This window comes from Akebia trifoliata, chromosome 7, assembly GCF_017979445.1.
Source record: "Akebia trifoliata isolate Shusen 1 chromosome 7, ASM1797944v1, whole genome shotgun sequence".
NCBI lineage: Eukaryota > Viridiplantae > Streptophyta > Magnoliopsida > Ranunculales > Lardizabalaceae > Akebia > Akebia trifoliata.
Genome location: NC_141381.1, coordinates 29,465,113 through 29,485,546, shown reverse-complemented (window position 1 = coordinate 29,485,546; position 20,434 = coordinate 29,465,113). Strand labels below are relative to the sequence as shown.

Here is a 20,434-nt window from a genome sequence, read left to right as displayed (position 1 = left end):
CACCCATATTTTCCATCCCAAATTCTTCCCCACTCATCTTTTTCTTCCCTACCACCACCACCATCACACTAACCTCTCGTCGTCACCGTCACCGTCACCACCATCTCTGACCACTTTCTCTCTCTCTCTCTCTCTCACCTCTTCCGCCACCACCACCACGTTCTCCCCTTACCTTCCTCATCATCTTCTTCCTCACTTACCTCCGCCACTGCTACCATCACCATCACCACCACGTTCTCTCTTCTTCTTCTTCACTTATCACCGTTGCAATCGCCGCCACATCCTCCCCCTTCCCTTTTCATCATCATATTCTTCTTCCTCTCCCCTTCCTCTCATCTTCTTCCTCCTTCTCCTTCTCTCCTTCTTCTTCTTTTTTCTCATATTTTTTTTATGATTTTGTCAAAGTAAAATCAAACAATGGAATTTGATTTTCCAATTCTACCTATTTTCCACCACTATTTTTTCATGGATTTCAAATTCCATGGAAAGTCACTTTCCATGCAATCAAACATACCCTTAATGCTATCATCATTATCATGATTATCGTCACAAGGCATGTTATCATACTAACGAAGTTGGGATTCCGTGATTATTCAATGGGGATTTAATTTGGATAGATTTGAAAAAAATATTGGAGAATTTTTTTTTCTAAAAAATGCAAATAAAGATAAAACCCATCAACTATCCTAAATTATGACTACAACTTGAGTGGGCTGGCCTGAGCTCAATCCAAACTCAACCCGTTGGACGTACAAGCCTAGGCCGAATTATGTAGAACATGAATTGAGTTTGGGTTAGAATAACTCAACCCAACTTTAATTCGGCTTGAGGGTTTAAGTAACCCAGCTCGAGCACTAACCGAGGCTCTATAATAATGTATAAATATTATTATATTAATTATATACTTTTCTTAATTTTAAAATATATATTTTTTATTTCGTATTTAATATATAAAGTTTCTTTGTCACTTAAGTTTAGTTGAATCTACCCTGCAGATTGACTGTATTATCATGTTCTTGAGATTTGAATGATGATGAATTTTTATTTTTTATTTTTTATTCTTGAAGGTGGAGGGTAAAAGTATTGTCATGTTAAACAATTAATTGATAAGATTCGTGATAATCAGACTTACCCACATGTCATACTCAATCGACACTCTTGATGTGATGGGTTTGGGTATCGTAAATTTAATCTCTACTTTTCTTGGGATACAAAAGTGCATCTTTTTATAAGAAACTATAATTTAGTATCCAAAGAGGGTAGATCTAAGGTTTTCCAACCTACCACGTTAGGGGTGTTCATTGAATATGCCACGCTGATAAGTCAGAATATCACGACTCAATTGATAAATGTCAATTATTGGATTTGATATGCAAATCTCGGATTTGAAGAGTTCAAGGAAGTTTAAAAAAAAATATGGTAAGTTTTATGAAGTTTTAAATATTTTTCCTGAAAGTAATAATTTTCACAGAACCTTAGATCATTTGCCTCGGGATATGTAAATCTTTTTGTACATCCCGAGGCAAATTTTACGTCATTTTGTGAGGAAGTCGTCGTCGTCTTCGGCCTTACGGCAGGGTCTGTTCATATTAAATGTCTTAGAATAAAAAACACCCAATCAGGTGGGACCCACCCGGTAGACTTTGACTTTAAACTCATCTTCCTTGCTGTGTTGTATCTAGAGCTCATCTTATTTATTTATTTAACTTTAAAACCCTAAAACTTTCCACTCCCAATCAAACCCAACTATTATTTTTTATTACTTCCTTTTCTTTTCTGTTCGTGATGACTAAGAAGAGTGGCAGCAAAGGTTCCTCTAAACTTGACAGAAAGACACTTGAGAAAAATAGGAGAACGCGTATGAAAGGTCTTTCTTCGGAGCTATTCTCCCTTATTCCTCCCAAACAAAACACTTCCTTTAAGGTCCTTTCTCTCTCTCTCTCTCTCTCTCTCACACACACACACACACACACATACACACATTTATTACTTCCTTGAACTCTGAGAAATTCTCTCTGTGGAAGATGTTTTTTCATGGTTCAAAGTTCAAAGTGCTTTTTTACTTTTTCTTTCTAATTCTCTCTTAAGGCTAATGCGAAAATTTTCAAAGATTCTCCATTGGGCTTCTTTGTTGGTTGGACCAAACATGACAATGAACTTAATTACAGTCTCAAAGAAGTTTGTTAACAAAATATAATCCTTAGCTTTCTAAGCAAAAAAAAAAAAAAAAAAAAAATCTCTAAGAAAATACGAATTTGTATATGATCTGCTTCGTGAGTTAGTATTAATAAATGAAAGTTTTTTTTTTTTTTTTTGAAAGGATAAAAAAAAAATACTTATAAGAATTAGACGTACATGAACCTAGCCAATAGAATTATACTCGATAGGATGATTATTACATGAACCCTAGCCAATAGGAATTTTTAAGATGAAAAACATACTTACAAGAATTAAACGTAAATAAAAATCGGTGACTGGTTATTCATATACTTGTGAGCCGAATTTGAAGAAATTACAATTCCGGTTAACTGTTTATTTTAATTCCCAAAAGGTGAACGTGCAAAATCGCAGGTTTTTCAAGTGACGAGATCAAAATGAACCAGTGAGATTGCCACTTTAAAACTGCGAAATTGTCATTTTAAAAACTAGGACATCGTTCTTCATGTTTTGGTAATTAAAATGAATAGTGACTCTGAATCATAATTTCGTCAAAAGTTGGTCACGTTTTTGTAAATATCTCTCTTTTTGTTATGCAAGCAAATGAATTTGTAGGGGTAAAAATCTGGAGTCCAATGGGTAGTAAATTGTGTAGCTTCCTCTTCAAATTCACTGGACGTTCCCCCCGACACTATGATCAAGTCTATAAGAAATTTGTCTGAGTTGAGTTTTGACAGATGAAGATTTCATGTATAATTTAACGCAAGTGGTATCTGTGTCTACATTCTTTTGGAATCTTTGTACTCGAGTGTATATTTTCTGAAGGGGTGTTCTATTTATGGGGGTTTTTGTTTTAGGAAGTTTTAAATGTTTTAGTAACTCTCGTTTATATAAATAGAGATTTCTAGGACTGTAAAACTTATGAGAAAATAATGATTGTTCTTGATTCTTTCCGTAGACATAGGCACAATGTCAAACCACTTAAATCCTTGTGTTTTATGCAATCGTGTTATCTTTGATATTTTGATTGTTTCACACTTCTCTGATATGTTTCAGAAAGTACTCACACTGCCAGATCAATTGGATCATGCCACTGATTATATAAAGAATTTATGCGAAAGAATAGAAGGATTGAAGGCAAGGAAGGCATTTGGGATTAGGACCAATCGAGATTCAAGTGACATAGGTTTGAGATTGCCAATTCTTGAATTAAAAGACTTGGGTTCAAAATTTGAGGTGATTTTAATAAGTGGGTTGAACAAGAAATTCAAGTTATATGAAGTTATTAGTATCCTTGAGGCAGAAGGTGCTCAAGTTCTGCATGTTAGCTTATTTACTTCGGGTGATAAGATTGTTCACACAATCCATGCTCAGGTAATTACTACATCTTCATCTTTAGTTGTTTAAGAGTACTAATAAATTCAAACTTAAAATAACAAAGATTTGTTCAATTTGATGTTTTGTAGGAAGTAAGTCCTCGAATTGGGGTGGAGCTTTCAAGTATACGGGAAACCTTGGAGAAATTGGTTTACTGAACTTTGCAAGGAGGAAGAAAAAAGACTATTTGGTTGGCCATGAGTATTAATATTTAAACTAATAAGATATACTTAAATAACTATGCAGTTATTGGGATTGGATTATGATCCACCAATTAATGATTTTTCTACGGAAATTTAAGGCACCAATTAATGGGCTCTTGCCCTCTTCCTTCTCTTTTTAATATAAAATTTCTTGCTTGTTAGAAATATAATTAATTAAGGCACAAGTTAATGGTTTTCACCAATTGATTTCCATGTCTCTTTCGATCAGGTTGGGAATAGAAACATTGCGTCATCCTAAAAATTAATATAATTAACCTAAGGGTAATGATTAGGTTTTTTTTTTGTTTTGTTTTGTTATTGTAAACATTCAGGAGTGGTGATAATATGACTCCTGCACGTGGCATACTAAATCGACTCGCCTGACGGTGTGCCAGAACCATATACCTTATACCTAAGGAAACACAACTGCATATCCCCATAAATCTGTGCAGTTGTGTATCTTGATAAAGGAAATCTATTATTCTGGCACACCCCACGTCAGGGGAGTTGATTGAGTATGCCACGTGTAGTAGTCATATTAGCATTAGTCTATTCTAATATCCAATGAACTCTTGCAAAATTAATATAAGTAATTAGAAAATTCTACCCAAATAGATATAAATTCGGACTATACCGAAATCACTACAATGTAATTTTAAACCATATTAATGTATGAATAAACTTCTTATCTATTACTAAATGAGGGTGCTGATATATTTTTGGCTAAGCATGCAATTAATTTTATTTCATTTTTATTATTTTTACAAATTTGATCATTGTTCTTGAATATTCCCAAAGAATAGAACAATTCAATCAAAATTTACTATTTTTTGGAATATTTTCAAAGAAATATTTCATTTTTACACTTGAAATTTACTTTTCACAAGAATATTTCACAAAACGAATTGTGATTGTCATGAAAAGAAAAGGCATATCAGTTGAAAGCTCCAAAAGTGAGGGAGGGAAATGGGAAGTGGGTGGAAGAGAAAAATGAAAGTAGCTAGAAATCAATGCCAATACGGAGAGAAGAGATTACAAGAGAGAGTTTGCGCGGTGACTAGTGCTGTCGGGCATGACCATAGGCCTATGGATTGGGCAACAGGAAAAAAAAAAAAAAAAAAAGATTACAAGAGTTCTGGGTCGATTTGAAAAATCAAAAAAATCATTCCATGAATAAAGTTTAAACTTAAAAAAAAAATCTTAAATCTCACCGTTAACTTAAAAGATCAAAAACCCTAAAAATGGACTAATGCTCACCAAACAACTCTGATTTTTCATTTTGACCTATCTTTCTATCGATGGAATGGACTCCATGTGACATCTTAAAAGGGGTGGAGAGGACCAGATCACTGGTTCAGTTTGATCAATAGCTGATTTGGTCCATTGAAAACATGCATCTTCATCAGATGCACCTACGTACCCATCATTAAAGAAAATAATATCCTTAAATGAAGGGTTTTGGAGAATATATCACAACGTGAAAAAAAAAAAAAAAAAAACTCATCTTCGATCTCTCAAGACCATCAGATTTTTCATTGTCGTAACCTTTTTTTTTTTGGGTCAAAATCGCCAAATTAATTGAAGATGGGAGAAATTCAAGGACTTTAAACTGTAAAATATGGGGTACATAAAAAATTTCAACAAGCATAGACTGTCAAAATTTAATTTCTAAAATTTGTGGGACTTAGCCCACTGAATTTTCCAATTTGCACATTGTGTATCTAGATATATTCCAATGAAATTGATCGTTAAATGACATGTGCTGATCCCAAGGAAATCTCTTCTCATCGTATCTGTCTTGTCTCCATATCGGCTCTCTCTAAACGTCATCACGTGATGTAACATGATTATATATAAACAAGAAAATGCTTAAGTAACATTAAAATGCACATCGATTCTCACATCGTTGACGTGGATGTATGTACTAAACACAAGGATGAGCAGCAAACAAGCTGATGTTTGGGACATGTTACAACAGTATACATCCTCTGGAAGTGTGGTACATGTTTTCTTTTAGGGGAGAAAAACTGGTGTGTGGTCTCCACATAAGACTAATAGTTGAGTTTTTTCAGTTTTTGTTTTTTACCCTAGGGTCTCCCATTCACCATTCAAGACCCACAGTTTGGAACGTTGACCTTTGAAGGACTTTTCCCAATTTTCGTCATAACTATTAGTCTTGATAATATGACTCACCAGGTGGCATACACAAATGACTCCATGAGGTGGATAAGTTCGTGAATCGTGGATATGTATGTCTCGGGATACATGGTTCCCTTGAGGTACACATTTTTATGGGGAAGTGCAATTGTGTATGCCGAGGCGTATAGATCTAGATCCATGATATCCGAACTTATCACGTCATGAAGTCAATTGAGTATGCCACCTAGCGAGTCATATTATTATGACTCTAATTAGTAATACAAATACCTAGAATACTCTCAACTACTGGTATTAATGGGTCACTTCCTAAGGAACTTAGAATCATAACCATTATATTTATTTCAGTTCTGGTTTTTTTTTTTTTTTTTCATCGTAATCAAAGGTTTTCAAAAGGAATGGCTATTGAACGCCCATGAATCTTCCAAACTTAAAAATGGCACTCTATACATATTGTAATAACATGTATCTGAATTCCCAAAAATACATCTCATCATAACATTTACTTGCATATGAAAATTATAAAAATACCTCTTGTCAATTTTATTACAAAAATATCCCCCATCATGGAGCGTTTATGTACAGAGTTGCGATAAATTGACATGCAAAACTGATATTCTTGATGTGGCAGGGCACAAAACCATAAATCTTTTTATTTGGATTTCACAAGGAAAAAGATATAGGGTTTTGTTCATTGCCACATCAAAAGCGTCAATTTTTGTTAACCAATTTATTATTAGTCTTTTGTAAATTGATAAGGTCCTAATAATTTCTCTTTGAGATCGTAATTTCACCAAGATTATCAAAGTTTAAATACTAGTTCCTTAAAAATAATAATAAATTATATTAAAATCCCAAATTAATGTAGCTAACAATAATTTATTACTAATTTCAAGTGAAAATGTTATATTTGGAAACCAACAAAAGGTGTAACATTTACTGTTACAACATGCGAGCAAAAACGAAGCAACTAGCCAAAGCTAAAATGATTTGGGTGCCACGTCACCGCGCCACAGCTAGGCAAGACAGCACCGCAGTCATCTCGAGGAATTTATCCTCGAGATTTGCACAGAAGCTTTCAATTACTTCGGTAGTTGTAACTGAATGGGTCCTTCGAATCAAATCATCCGCAAAATCAACCTGATTACCCAAATACGAATGTTATAAATTGGAAGGTTGATTTCAGAGAGGGGACCTTCTCTTATTCTGTAATTTTTTATTTTTCTTTCTTTAATTCTCTGTAATTTTCTTTTGAGAGAGCTTTTGAGTGTAGTGATAACATCAAGAGTGATCCATTCATACTTTTTGTAATTCTTTTGAGAGTTATTAAAGGAGGATTACAGATTAATCATCATCTTCTTCACTCATTTTCTCTTTTCTTTTGTTATTTTCTGCAATTACAATTCTTGCAATGATTGGCTAAATTCTCATTAGAGAAGTTAAGAAAGTCAGAGCAAATTAATCCCTCTAATGTAGATTTAGATTCTTACTTTGCTTACATGTTATTATTCTGAAAATTCTCCTCTGATCAAGGTAATCTAGTTTATATTTCTGATTCAACTTTGATAGCCATTACTTAGATAAGTTCAAGAACGGTTATACTCTATAAAGAATGAAAATATAAATTGGGCAATCTCCATCATATTAGGATTTTCATGAATAGCTTTTGATTTCTTTCAAAGATTTAATTGATCCACCTTCCGATCCATGAGCAATGACTTGCTCCATGGATTGAGTTAATCTCAGAATTTATCTACATTATGGATTAATTGTAAATGCTTGATTGACTTCTCTAATCTCTCTCTTTTAGATTTTCAATCTTTATTTCCTGTTTTGATTTTAAATTTCAAGTTGATTTCCATCTTATTTATGCAACAAATATGTTTTTAAGGAATCTGTTTTCTAATTCTGTTTTGGCAATTTTATCCGAATGAGCTTTTGAATCCCAACTGTCCTTGTAGAACGAATTCGATTTACCCAAAGTCTTATTTTACATCTCTATCTCTGCATTTATATATCAAGCTTTACAACCGATCATAAATTCATATGCATGTTATTGTAACAAGTACTCAAGGTATTTTTGCAATTTGAATAATTTCTTTGATGATAAGGATTTTTATAATTCCAATGTATAGGTTACTATACCTTTTGACATGGATATTTTTTTTTGTAAATTAATGTGTTTTAATGTAGCAAGTATTGAAGATATATTTGTAATTTGAGTAATTTCTTTGATGAGCTTGAACTAAGTTAAAATTGTTGTCCATGTTATATTTCAACAATTTATCCCAACGAAAATTTTATTGCGACTATCAACCAATCACAAAAAAAGATTCGCAAGAGCTGTCCCGATGGTTACCAAGCAAAACTAAAATTTTCAATGTAAACCATTTGCAATGCAAATGATTTGTAGTGTACAAGCAAGGTGTAGTGGCAACATTTTTAATTTCCATTATGTATGGTGTTACAATTATAAATAAAACTCTATAATTGAGGGCATTACCCCAAAAAGGGTGAGAGGTCTCGAGCCCAAGTCCGCTTGTTGGCCACCATAGGTATTTATCTCGACTTACTTGATATGTGTAATTTCGAGGGTAATGCATGTACCAAGGTATTTGAGTGAGATATGGTGCTCTAAGTGGCTAGTTGACTTGTCATTGGTAGTTGAACCTATGGGACCCCATAAATAAATAAAAATAGTGAGAAATATAGGTAATTGATTAAAAAATGTATTTTTGTTTTCTTGCAATTGCATGTCGTACCTATGAATGTGGAATGTAATTAAAAAAAATCATGATTTGATTGATAAAAAATTGTTGATTTTTTTACACTGAGGTATGCATGCTCAAGTGATCTAGGCCGTACATTTTGTGTGCAAATTAGGAGATGGGAGTGGGATTTACATGGGCTTGAGAATCATGACTTTTCAATTTAGAGATAAAAGGGCTAAAGTTGAAAGTAATCCGAAAAATGATAATCTAGTGTTTAAGATTTTATGATTAATCTTGACTTTGAGCTCATGACCCCCTTCAAAAGGTGCGTGTGGTTCAGTACTTGGTTGGTGCACGTCCATGTGTTGATTGGTCTTCATCATCATCAATGAAGGCCTCTACCAATACAATTTACTATTACCTCAATCAACGTTATTTATTTATTTATTTTTATCATTCTTGTTAATTTTCCGAATGATTTTAATTGGGCTCAATATCAGTTTTAGTTGTACTGACTTAATTTCAATCAATTTTTTTCTAAGTTTGTAATCCATTATTATTACTTTCACATTTTAACATATATGATATATTTCTAATTTTCTCTTTCTTACATGGTTGTGTTGTTTTTTATATGATTGAGATATCGGACATATTCATGTAATTGATTTGCGTGATTCATGCTTTAGATGCATCAAGCTTGATATAATTCACATTGATATCGATCGACAATCACGTTTAACAAAATTATTTTCAAAGATTTCGGCTGATAGTGAGTAGCCGAAGCTGCCCACTATTGTTGCTTCAGGGCTGCCTTCCACACATTATTTTCAAATGCATTTATAGATTCTTCATTCAGATTTTTTTTTGTTTTTTTTGTTTTTTTGAAATGTACGTTCTTTTATTTTTCTTTCCATTTTCTATGTTTTGAGTTTTTCCAAAGATGGTCAATATTTCTCCTTCCACGTGTAATAATCTTATTGGTTTGCTGGTCACTGATTTAATCGTCATTTTCTCGAACTATTGGTGTTAATGGGAACACAAATTCATACAGCTATAATAATTTCATGCTAGACTCTCTTCATCATACAGTTATAATAATCATTTTATGCAAGGTTTGTTCCCTTTAGAAAAATCAAATCATGTTATTCATATTGTCAAAATATGAAGGTTTAAGTACCGTACGTACTTTTTCTCTTCAAAATGTTCAGTGGAGACTATAGGATCTCTCTAATATTAATCAAAACATGGGGATCTTTATCACAATGGAGCCCACAGTTATGTCGATTAGTTTGAAAAAAAAATGTAGGGATATTTTCTAATATCATCAAAACAAGAGGGACTAAATGATTGAATATTATTTTCAAAAGGTTCAGTGGGGCTTGTAGCGCCCACTTGTCCTACCTTGGCCCCGCCCCTAACTGGAATCCATTAAACTAAGACCACAATGTGAAAATGCTCATATTGGACGGCCAAGGTTGTCAAATTTTTCATTGTCAAATTTTTTTTTTTTGGACGGATAGAAAACATCAAATCAATGGAAGATGGGAACAATTTGACAATTCTAAGCTTTTAGATTTTTATTGGTTTGATAATAAGCTTTTTTATTTGTTATGTTTTTTTATTTTTTTATTTTTCTTATGTTAATTTGTCATTTGTTTTCAAATTTCAAGTAGTGTTGGGGCTTTAGATAATTAAATTTTGTCCATTTAATGAAAATTTAAATATTAGGATAACCACTTGCCAATTATTTATGTGGAATATTGGACCAAACCGACTACTAGGACTCTTGGGTTTTGGTAATTTAAAGTCATAGGCACCCCCAAGATTGATGTGTCACAATGCTATTCGTAAATCATACTTTGATTAAGCTTTTGTAAAACATTAGGTCATATATGGAATTTCTTTAATTATGTCTCAAGAATATAAAATAATAATTTTAGCAAAACTTGAATACAAAAACTTAACTAGCAATTTTGCATAAAAAAAATTAGAAAATAAATTTTAAATAAAATTTTATATTATTTTGATAATTAATTAATATTATTTATATTAAAATATATAATATGTTAAAAAAGCCACATTTAGAATTTTTGCCTAAAAGCTCAACTTGTATCGAGCCGGCCTTTAGTGTGATAAGCACAAATATAACTTAGCAAGGTGACACTTTCAAACTCTTAGTCTATCACTTGAAGATGCCATTGCTAAATTGGTTAAAGAGTATTAATTGTTAAAATAAATGATGATTAATATTTATTTAAAATTGATTCAAATAAAATTAATTTGGTTTATTTTAAAATGATATTTGAAAGTTATTTTATGGTTCGTGTATTTTTTGTTAAAAGAAAAGTAAGTATTTTTAAAAAAAGAGCATTTCTATTGGTTGATAACTTTTCACATGGATTGGAATTTGTAAAAGTTCTTTTGGCTCCTTTTTTCAAATTTTTATAAATCCCACATTGCTTTTTAAAATGTTTTGGAGGGATTTTTAAACCTATAAATAAGAACCTATTCTCAACTCTTTCTTCATTCCAAAGACTCTCTCCTTGAGAGCTCCTAATGACTTCAAGCTATATGGAAATTTAATAATTCTTTTTTATTATATACACACACACACACATATATATATATATATATATAAAACAAGAAAGAAAGAGAAAAGAAAGAAAGAGAGAGAAAAATTAAATATTTAATAGGGCCGTCCAATTTTGGATAGGCACCAAGGCCGAACCAAAAGGTGTCGAAGGGGCTTAAGGGTGCTTAACGGATTCTTTGATCCGAATAGGTGCCTAGTGGTTCCAATGGGTTTCATACCTATTGAAATTCAAAAATCATTTACGAATGGGTGTGATTTTTAAAATTGATATATATTTATGGAGATTAATTCTGTTAAATATAACTAATTTCAAAAAAATTTCTACAAAAAGAGACATTCGTGTATCCGAGATTCTGAGTGACAGATTTTCTCAAAATAGTGCAAATTTTGAGGAAATATACAGTTGTGTTAGAACTGGACTCTGTTGTATCCTGAAGACAAGTTCGCCAGCAACCCATCTGCATCTTCGTGTTTAATCGGAGTGGGGGCGTCTGTTGTCTATAAGACAACGTAGATTACTACGTGCCTCAGAGCAATACAATTTAAGTTCAAGTTCTATTATTCTAACAATTTATAGATAACAGATTATTGCTCTAATGGCACAAAGCATCAAGTTTATGAATCAAGACCTTGTAAAACTTGATCGTTTTGATGGGTCAAATTTCAAACAATGGCAACAGAAGGTGTTCTTTATGCTCCGTCAATTTAAGGTCGCTTATGTGCTTACAACAGCATGTCCAACTATTTCAACGGATGCAACTTCTAAACAAATCGACGCTCAACGAAAATGGCAAGATGATGATCTGGATTGTCGAGATCATGTACTCAATGCAATGATTGACAGATTGTTCAACTCGTTTTGCAAGTACACAACTGTTAAAGAATTATGGGATTCACTAAAGAAGAAGTATTTAATCGAAGATGCAGGTACAAAAACTTTTTTAGTTTCTAAATACTTCGATTTTAAAATGGCAGAAAATAAACCTATTCTTGAACAAGTTCAAGAGTTGTAATTTATTGTTACTGAGATGGAGGAAGAAAATATTAAACTTCCCGAAAGTTTCTAAGTGGGTGCAATAATCTCCAAATTACCACCCAGTTGGAAAGACTATAGAAAAATCCTGTCTCATAATAAAAATTTGCAAACTCTAGATGAGATTTTCAAAGGTTTAAAAATAGAAGAAGAAAATAAGATCAGAGATAAAAAGGATGATCGCTCTGAATCAATTAAGGCTCATATAGTTGAGTCTGTAATTCAAGAAAAGAAAAAATACAACAAGCCTTTTACCAATAGAAAACCATTTAAGAAATTTATCAGGAAAAATGGTCATGGTCATGGTCAGTTTAAAAAGAATGAAGGCGACTGTTATGTGTGTGGGAAAAAATGACATTTTGCAAGAGATTGTAGAAAACGTAAAGGTAAAAAATCGAAAATCGAATCTAACATGGTAGAAGATGTAGTAGTGGTTGCCGTTGTGTCCAAAGTAAATATGATTGAAACAGAAGGACATTGGTGGATCGACTCAGGTGCAACACGGCATGTGTCATTTGATAGATCTGCTTTCAAATCATACAAAGTTCAAGATGAAGGACAACTTTACATGGGAAATTCTTCTACCATCAAGATTGCGGGATCCGGTACTGTGGAACTCAAACTCACTTCTGGAAAGACTCTCTTGTTGAAGGATGTTCTACATGCTCCAGAAATTAGGAAGAATTTAATTTCTGCTTGTATGTTAGACAAAAATGGGTTCAAGTTAGTCCTTCATTCTGAAAAATTGATCTTGATCAAAAATGATATTTTCATTGGTAAAGGGTATGTTGTAAACAATATGATTAAGTTGAATGTAATCAATGAAAGTTCTTTTGCTTATATTGTTGAATCTTTTGATTTGTGGCATGCTAGATTAAGACATTTAAATTCTCAAGCTATAAAAAATATGATGAATTTAAACTTAGTACCTAAATTTAATAAAGAAAATGATGATAAATGTCATATATGTATTCAATCTAAAATAGTAAAGAAATCACATCGTAGTGTAGAGAGAACTTCTACTATCTTATCCATTCAGATTTATGTGAATTAAATGGGATACTAACTAGAGGTGGTAAAAAATATTTTATCACTTTTATTGATGATTTTACTAGATACTGTTATATATATCTGTTAAGAAACAAAAATGATGCTTTTGAAGCTTTTAAATTATATAAAGTAGAAGTAGAAAATCAATTAGAAAAGAAAATTAAAATTTTAAAAAGTGATAGAGGAGGGGAATATTTTGATAACGATTTTACTGTTTATTGTGAAAATTTTGGAATTATACATGAAACTTCTGCCCCTAGAACACCTCAACGAAACGGTGTAGCGGAACGTAAAAATAGGACATTAATAGAAATGATAAATTCTATGCTAATAAATTCTAATTTGCCTATGAATTTATGGGGTGAAGCTTTGTATTCTGCATGTCCTATTTTAAATAGAGTACCGTATTATAAAGTGAACAAAACACCATATGAACTTTGGAAAAATAGAAAACCGAATTTAAAATATTTGAGAGTATGGGGTTGTTTAGCCTATGTTAGAAAACCAGATGATAAGATTAAAAAATTAAGCTTTAGAACATATAAGTGTGCTTTCATAGGATATGCTCAAAATAGTAAAGCTTATCGATTTTTAAACTTAGATGATAATGTTATTATCGAATCTATAGAAGCATAATTTTTTGAAAATCTTCAACATAAAGATAATGTTTCTGATTTAAAAAATGAAACCCATTTTGAACAAGTGTTAGGAAAAAGACAAGAAAATGGAGAACTAGAACTTAGGAAAAGTAAGAGATCAAGAAATGATCCACATTATAATTTTGGTCCAGATTTTTACACCTATGTTTTAGAAGCAGATCCTAAGACTTATAAAGAAGCTGTAACATCTTTAGATAGTGTGTTTTGGAAAGAAGCTATGGATGATGAAATAGAATCTATTAAATCTAATAGAACTTGGGATTTAGTATCTTTACCTCTAGGTTGTAAAGCTATAGGACATAAAAAAAACTAAAATCAGATGGTATTATAGAAAAATTTAAAGTAAGATTAGTTACCAAAGGTTTTAGGCAAAAAGAAGGAATAGACTATTTTGATACATTTTCTCCTGTTGCTCGATTAACCTCTATTAGAATTCTTTTAGCATTAGCATCTATTCATAACTTATATATACATCAAATGGATGTAAAAACTGTATTTTTAAATGGTGATTTAGATGAAGAAATTTACCTAGAACAACCAGAAGGTTATGTAGAATCAAATAAAAGTAATTTGATTTGTAAATTGAATAAATCTTTATATGGTCTTAAACAATCACCAAAACAGTGGCATGATAAATTTGATAAGAAAATTAAAGAATTTGATTTTAAATCACATGAATGTGATAGATGCATTTATAGTAAGGTTATAAATCAAAGTTATGTGATTGTGTCATTGTATGTAGATGATATGTTAATTTTTGGTACAGATATTGATATAATTGTAGAAACTAAAAATTATCTTAAATCATCTTTTGATATGAAAAACATTGGAGAGGTAGACTTTATTCTTAGAATAAAAATCATAAAAGAAGATAAAACCATTAGTTTATCTCAAGCACATTATGTTGAAAAAATATTGAAAACATATAATATGTTTGACTATTCACCTTCTCCTACTCCTTGTGATCCAAGTAAGAAATTATTTAAGAATATGGATAGAGCGGAATCTCAATTAGAATATTCTAAAATAGTTGGTAGCCTTATGTATTTAATGCAATGTACAAGACTTGATATAACTTTTATAGTGGGGGTATTGAGTAGATTTACAAGTAACCCAGGACTTAAACATTGGGAAGCAATTAGAAGGGTTCTGAAATATTTAAAAGGTATTCAAAATTATTGTTTATAATATAATAGTAAACCTGAACTAGTAGAAGGGTTCTCAGATGCTACATGGAACTCTGATTCTCATGATTCAAAATCTACAAGTGGTTGGATTTATACTTTAGCAGGAGGAGCGATATCGTGGGGGTCAAAGAAACAAACTTGTATTTCTGCTTCAAGTATGCAATCAGAATACATATCATTATCGGCTGCGGTAAAAGAAGCAGAATGACTTCGAAGTTTTATTAAATTTATTCCATTAACTCCTATTCTAGATTATGCAATTACTATTTATTGTGATAATAAAGCCGTGTTAGCCATTTCAGGAAATAGAGAATATAAGGGTAAATTAAGGCATATAGGTCTTAGATATAACATTGTTCGACAGATGTTGACAGATGGGGTGATCGTGCTCGAGTACGTACCAACTTCAGAAATGCTAGCGGATCCGTTAACAAAAGCACTACCTAGAGAGGTAGTTTTGAGAACATCGAGGGGGATGGGCCTAAGACCTATATCCATAAAGACAGAATAGTGGAACCTCAACTTAATAGATTTGGAGATCCCATTTTCTAAGTTCAAAGAGATAAGAAGCTACTTTACTGTCTTTGTAAGTGCACATAATATTTATATTGACTATCCCTATGTTGTTATTTAGTGCACATATCTTATAATGTGAAAAGGATGAGTTAAACTCTTAATGAATTTGTAGGCTATTTTAAGCTTGGGTGTTAAAGAAGTTACAAGAGCACTCATGACAAATTCACCTATATGAGTATACAACTTTAACTACTTTAAACAGAGAATTGGTCATCTCTCTGAAATACTCATGAAAATCAGGATTTAAGCGTTGACTGCAAAGCGCTATTCTTTGTCACTAATGAGTTAGATTATAATAAGTATATATATATAATTCCGGTTTATTACATAGAATTTAAGTTCAAAGATATAAGCTACTTAAATATCTTATAAACTTTGAATTATATATATAAGCCAAAGGTTCAAATCGTTAGGTACCTATGGTTATACTTATTATGATCATTCTGATACACATTCAGTTTGCCTCTATTAATTAATTATTTTTTGAATCAAGTGGGGGATTGTTAAAATAAATGTTAATAAATGATGATTAATATTTATTTAAAATTGATTCAAATAAAATTAATTTGGTTTATTTTAAAATGATATTTGAAAGTTACTTTATGGTTGGTGTATTTTTTGTTAAAAGAAAAGTAAGTATTTTTTAAAAAAAGAGCATTTCTATTGGTTGATAACTTTTCACATGGATTGGAATTTGTAAAAGTTCTTTGGCTCCTTTTTTCAAATTTTTATAAATCCCACATTTCTTTTTAAATATTTTGGAGGGATTTTTAAACCTATAAATAAGAACCTATTCTCAACTCTTTCTTCATTCCAAAGACTCTCTCCTTGAGAGCTCCTAATGGCTTCAAGCTATATGGAAATTTAATAATTCTTTTTTATTAATATATATATATATAAAATAAGAAAGAAAGAAAGAAAAGAAAGAAAGAGAGAGAAAAATTAAATATTTAATAAGGCCGTCCAATTTTGGATAGGCACCAAGGCCGAACCGAAAGGTGTTGAAGGGGCTTAAGGGTGCTTAACGGATTCCTTGATCCGAATAGGTGCCTAGTGGTTCCAATGGGTTTCATACCTATTGTGATTCAAAAACCATTTACGAATGGGTGTGATTTTTAAAATTGATATATATTTATGGAGATTAATTCTGTTAAATATAACTAATTTTAAAAAATTTTCTACAAAAAGAGGCATTCGTGTATCCGAGATTCTGAGTGACATATTTTCTCAAAATAGTGCAAATTTTGAGGAAATATACAGTTGTGTTAGAACTGGGCTCTGTTGTATTCTGAAGACAAGTTCGCTAGCAACCCATCTGCATCTTCGTGTTTAATCGGAGTGGGGGCATCTATTGTCTATAAGACAACGTAGATTACTACGTGCCTCAGAGCAATACAATTTAAGTTCAAGTTCTATTATTCTAACATTAAGAGTGTTGATAACTCTTGAAACTAATTACTAATGAGCTGGTGTCAATGACTCATGAGAAAACACGTGATCTCAACCATGTAAACATAAAATCCAACCATTGAAATTTGTATGTATTTTAATAACACATATCTCAAGGATGATTATTCCAAGAATAAATATCAATCATAGGATTTTTGTGTTTAGTTGGTCCATATCATATGCTTTTTTTTCAAAAGTCAGTCTTCACAAGTTACCCTATTCCGACCCATTACTAATTACAGATATTTCGGATGACAGAGTACCAATCTCATTCTTATATAGTCAAACATGGGAAGATTAGTCGTCTTAAGTTTGAATGGAATTTTGAAGTGAAAGGGCTTAACTAACGCCTTAATTTAGAAAAGGAAAAAAAAAATTGATGTGAGGCTGAGCTCAACAAATTAAATATATACAGATATATAAGTAAAATCATATGTAAAAACAATTAGTTTTCAAAATGTGGGTTAGAAGTTTTGAATTGGGCTCGTTTTTTGTGAGGATAATCTCTATGATGAGAAGATCATCCTCACAAAAAAATCAACTTAATTTGAAACTTTTAAATCCATCAAAAGTGATTCATAAATTATTGGTAAAAATCCAACAGTCCACGTATTTTAAAAAATGATTGCTTTTACTTATATCTCTTGAAAGCTTTCCATATATATATAGGGTCCCGTTCGGCACCCTACACTTACATGGGTTAGAAGTTTTGGAATAGGCTGATTTTTGGTGAGGATGATCTTCTAACCGTAGAGATCATCATCACCAAAAATCAGCCCATTCCAAAATTTCTAACCCATGTAGGATAAAACATGTTGGGTAAAGTGTAGGGTAAAGCGTAGGGTGTTGAACATTTCACATATATATATATATATATATATATAATTTAATAGAATCAAAACTAGTGTGATCTCCACAGTCCATATTACTACATGACCCAGATGTTGACGATTGTGATATGATCAAGTAAGAAATCAGACTGCGTAAGGTGCGTTAAATGTGGTTCACATTTTCCCCAACCACTTGAAATAAGAGATCTATTTCCTCTCTTTTAAAAAGACATAAATACTGTTGAAAGGTATTTTTTAATTTTGGGAGTTATAACCTTATTTTCTGTCGATTGTTGGCGTTGAATTTATGGATTTATCCTAGAAATTACGTGATCCATGAGAGAAGAGGTGTGTGTGTGTGTGGTTCCGAGGATTAGACGGTTGCCCTAAGAGACTCATACACCTTGACTACAAAAAATGCCAATCAACTTTATTTTGACTGTCTTCACTAAAAGTGCAATTTTTTTTTTAATCACTTATTACTTTTTTGCGATTGTTTATAGGGCGGGAGGGTGGCAAGTGTCCCGAGAACTAGTTGATTGCCCTAAGAGACTCATATACCTTTATTATAAAAAATGCCAATCAACTTTATTTTGACCATATTCACTAAAAGTATTTTTTTTATATCACTTACTAAAATCGCCTCTACCCGGCCGTCCCGCCAAATAACAGATAAGGGTCCGATCTACGTAACTCGAGGATTTTAAAAGAATATAGAGTCGCCACCTAATTTAGGTCTAGAAACCAAAATTAACTCCAAATGGATATGGGTCGGTCCCCGGATCAGAGAGATGGGTAAAGGGTTAGGTTATGGATTTCGGAAGGTGTTAGGCATCGAACCCATCCGATCGAGATGATCGGTTTCTACTACGATTCCAAACTAACCTATGGTCAACGGGATAAGACTAGGGTCAATACCATGGTCCAATCATCATCAAATCGCATTGAATTTACTAAACAAATCCTACGAATAAAATAATTACATTGTTTCTCAAATTTTGTATAAAAAAAATCCACGATTTAATAAGGTTTACATGACACCAAAAATTAATGGATCAATTCGATCATATTTTGAATAATATGAAATCGATTTTCAATGTCACGTATATAAAATTAGTGAATTGAATCATTGATGACATTTTATCAAAGAAATTCGATTTTTAAACTGCCACGTATACTAAATTAATGAGCTGACCTACACATTTTTTATTAAAGAAATTCGATTTTGAATCGTCAAGTGCATTAAAATCAGTGAGTCGACTCACATGTTTTTTAATTAAAGAAATCTTAATTTTTTGAAATGTCACGTATATTAAAATCAGTTAATCGAGTCACAAATTTTTTAATCAAAGAAATCTTGATTTTTTTGAAATACCACGCATATTAAAATCAGTGAATCGACTCACAAATTTTTTATCAAAGAAACTCGATTTTTGAAATGCCACGTGTATTAAAATCAGTGAATCGACTCACAAATTTTTTATCAAAGAAACTCGATTTTTGAAATACCACGTGTATTAAAATCGATGAGTCGACTCACATGCTCAATTTTGTAGAAAATCTCAATTTGAAATTTCCAATGTACAAAAAAAAAAAAAAAAAGTTGACTCATGCATCCATTTCATAGAAAACTTCGATTTTAAATTTCCAATGTATACAAAATCAGTGAGTTGGTTCACATATCCATTTTATAGAGAAAAAAAATCAATTCAAATTTTCGATGTACTCAAAATCAGCGAGTAGACTCAATATTTTTGATGAAGAAAATTTTAATTTTTCAAAATCGTCACGTGTGTCAAAATCAGTGAATTAACTCACACATCTATTTTATAGAAAACAAATTAATTCAAATTTCTAATATATCAAAATCAGTGATTGGACTCAATAATTTTGATTAAGAAAATTGTCACATGCGAAAAAATCATTGAACTAACTCATATTTTCATTTTATAGAAAATAAATTGATTCAAATTCTTAATGTATCCAAAATCAGTTAGTCAACTCAACAATTTTAATCAAGAAAATCTTGATTTTTCAAAATCGTAACGTGTGCTAAACTTAATGAATTAGTCCATACATTTCGTAAAATCGATGAATTGATTCATTAATATTACAAAATGCGAAAACCGATCCGATAATATTAATAATCAATTGGTTGATCCATCAATATTTCAAAAAATTTAAAAATTATCATTAAAGCCATGTACACCTCAAAAATCGACGAATCTATTCGGGTACATAAAAAATTATGAAGTTAAGAATAAATAAATAAAATAAAAAAGTAAATAAAAATATTACCTTTGTCGAATGATTTCGGATGCTTGGATTCTTTCAACAAAAATTCGAAATAGCTTATGAGTAATGCCGTGATCTTGCGAGTTTGATATGTGAATCTTTTTTCAAAATCATTTTTTTCTTTGAGGGTAACGAAGAAGACGTTAATGGAGGTGAG

General features: G+C 31.5%; 1 protein-coding gene across 1 annotated transcript; it reads left to right on the top strand.

Annotated features, from left to right (window-relative positions):
• Positions 1-1,098: 1,098 nt before the first annotated feature.
• LOC147398875 (transcription factor bHLH162-like) lies at positions 1,099-3,847 on the top strand. Its single transcript, XM_086449009.1, has 3 exons — positions 1,099-1,923; positions 3,214-3,531; positions 3,624-3,847. The coding sequence occupies exons 1-3, from the start codon at positions 1,786-1,788 to the stop codon at positions 3,690-3,692; spliced, it is 525 nt and encodes a 174-aa protein (XP_086305135.1). The 5' UTR covers positions 1,099-1,785; the 3' UTR covers positions 3,693-3,847.
• Positions 3,848-20,434: the final 16,587 nt, after the last annotated feature.

Coding starts and splice junctions, on each gene's coding strand:
- LOC147398875 (XM_086449009.1), top strand. CDS start 1,786: ATGACTAAGAAGAGTGGCAGCAAAGGTTCCTCTAAACTTGACAGAAAG. Junction 1,924..3,213: donor AACAAAACACTTCCTTTAAG/GTCCTTTCTCTC, acceptor GATATGTTTCAG/AAAGTACTCACACTGCCAGA. Junction 3,532..3,623: donor TTCACACAATCCATGCTCAG/GTAATTACTACA, acceptor GATGTTTTGTAG/GAAGTAAGTCCTCGAATTGG.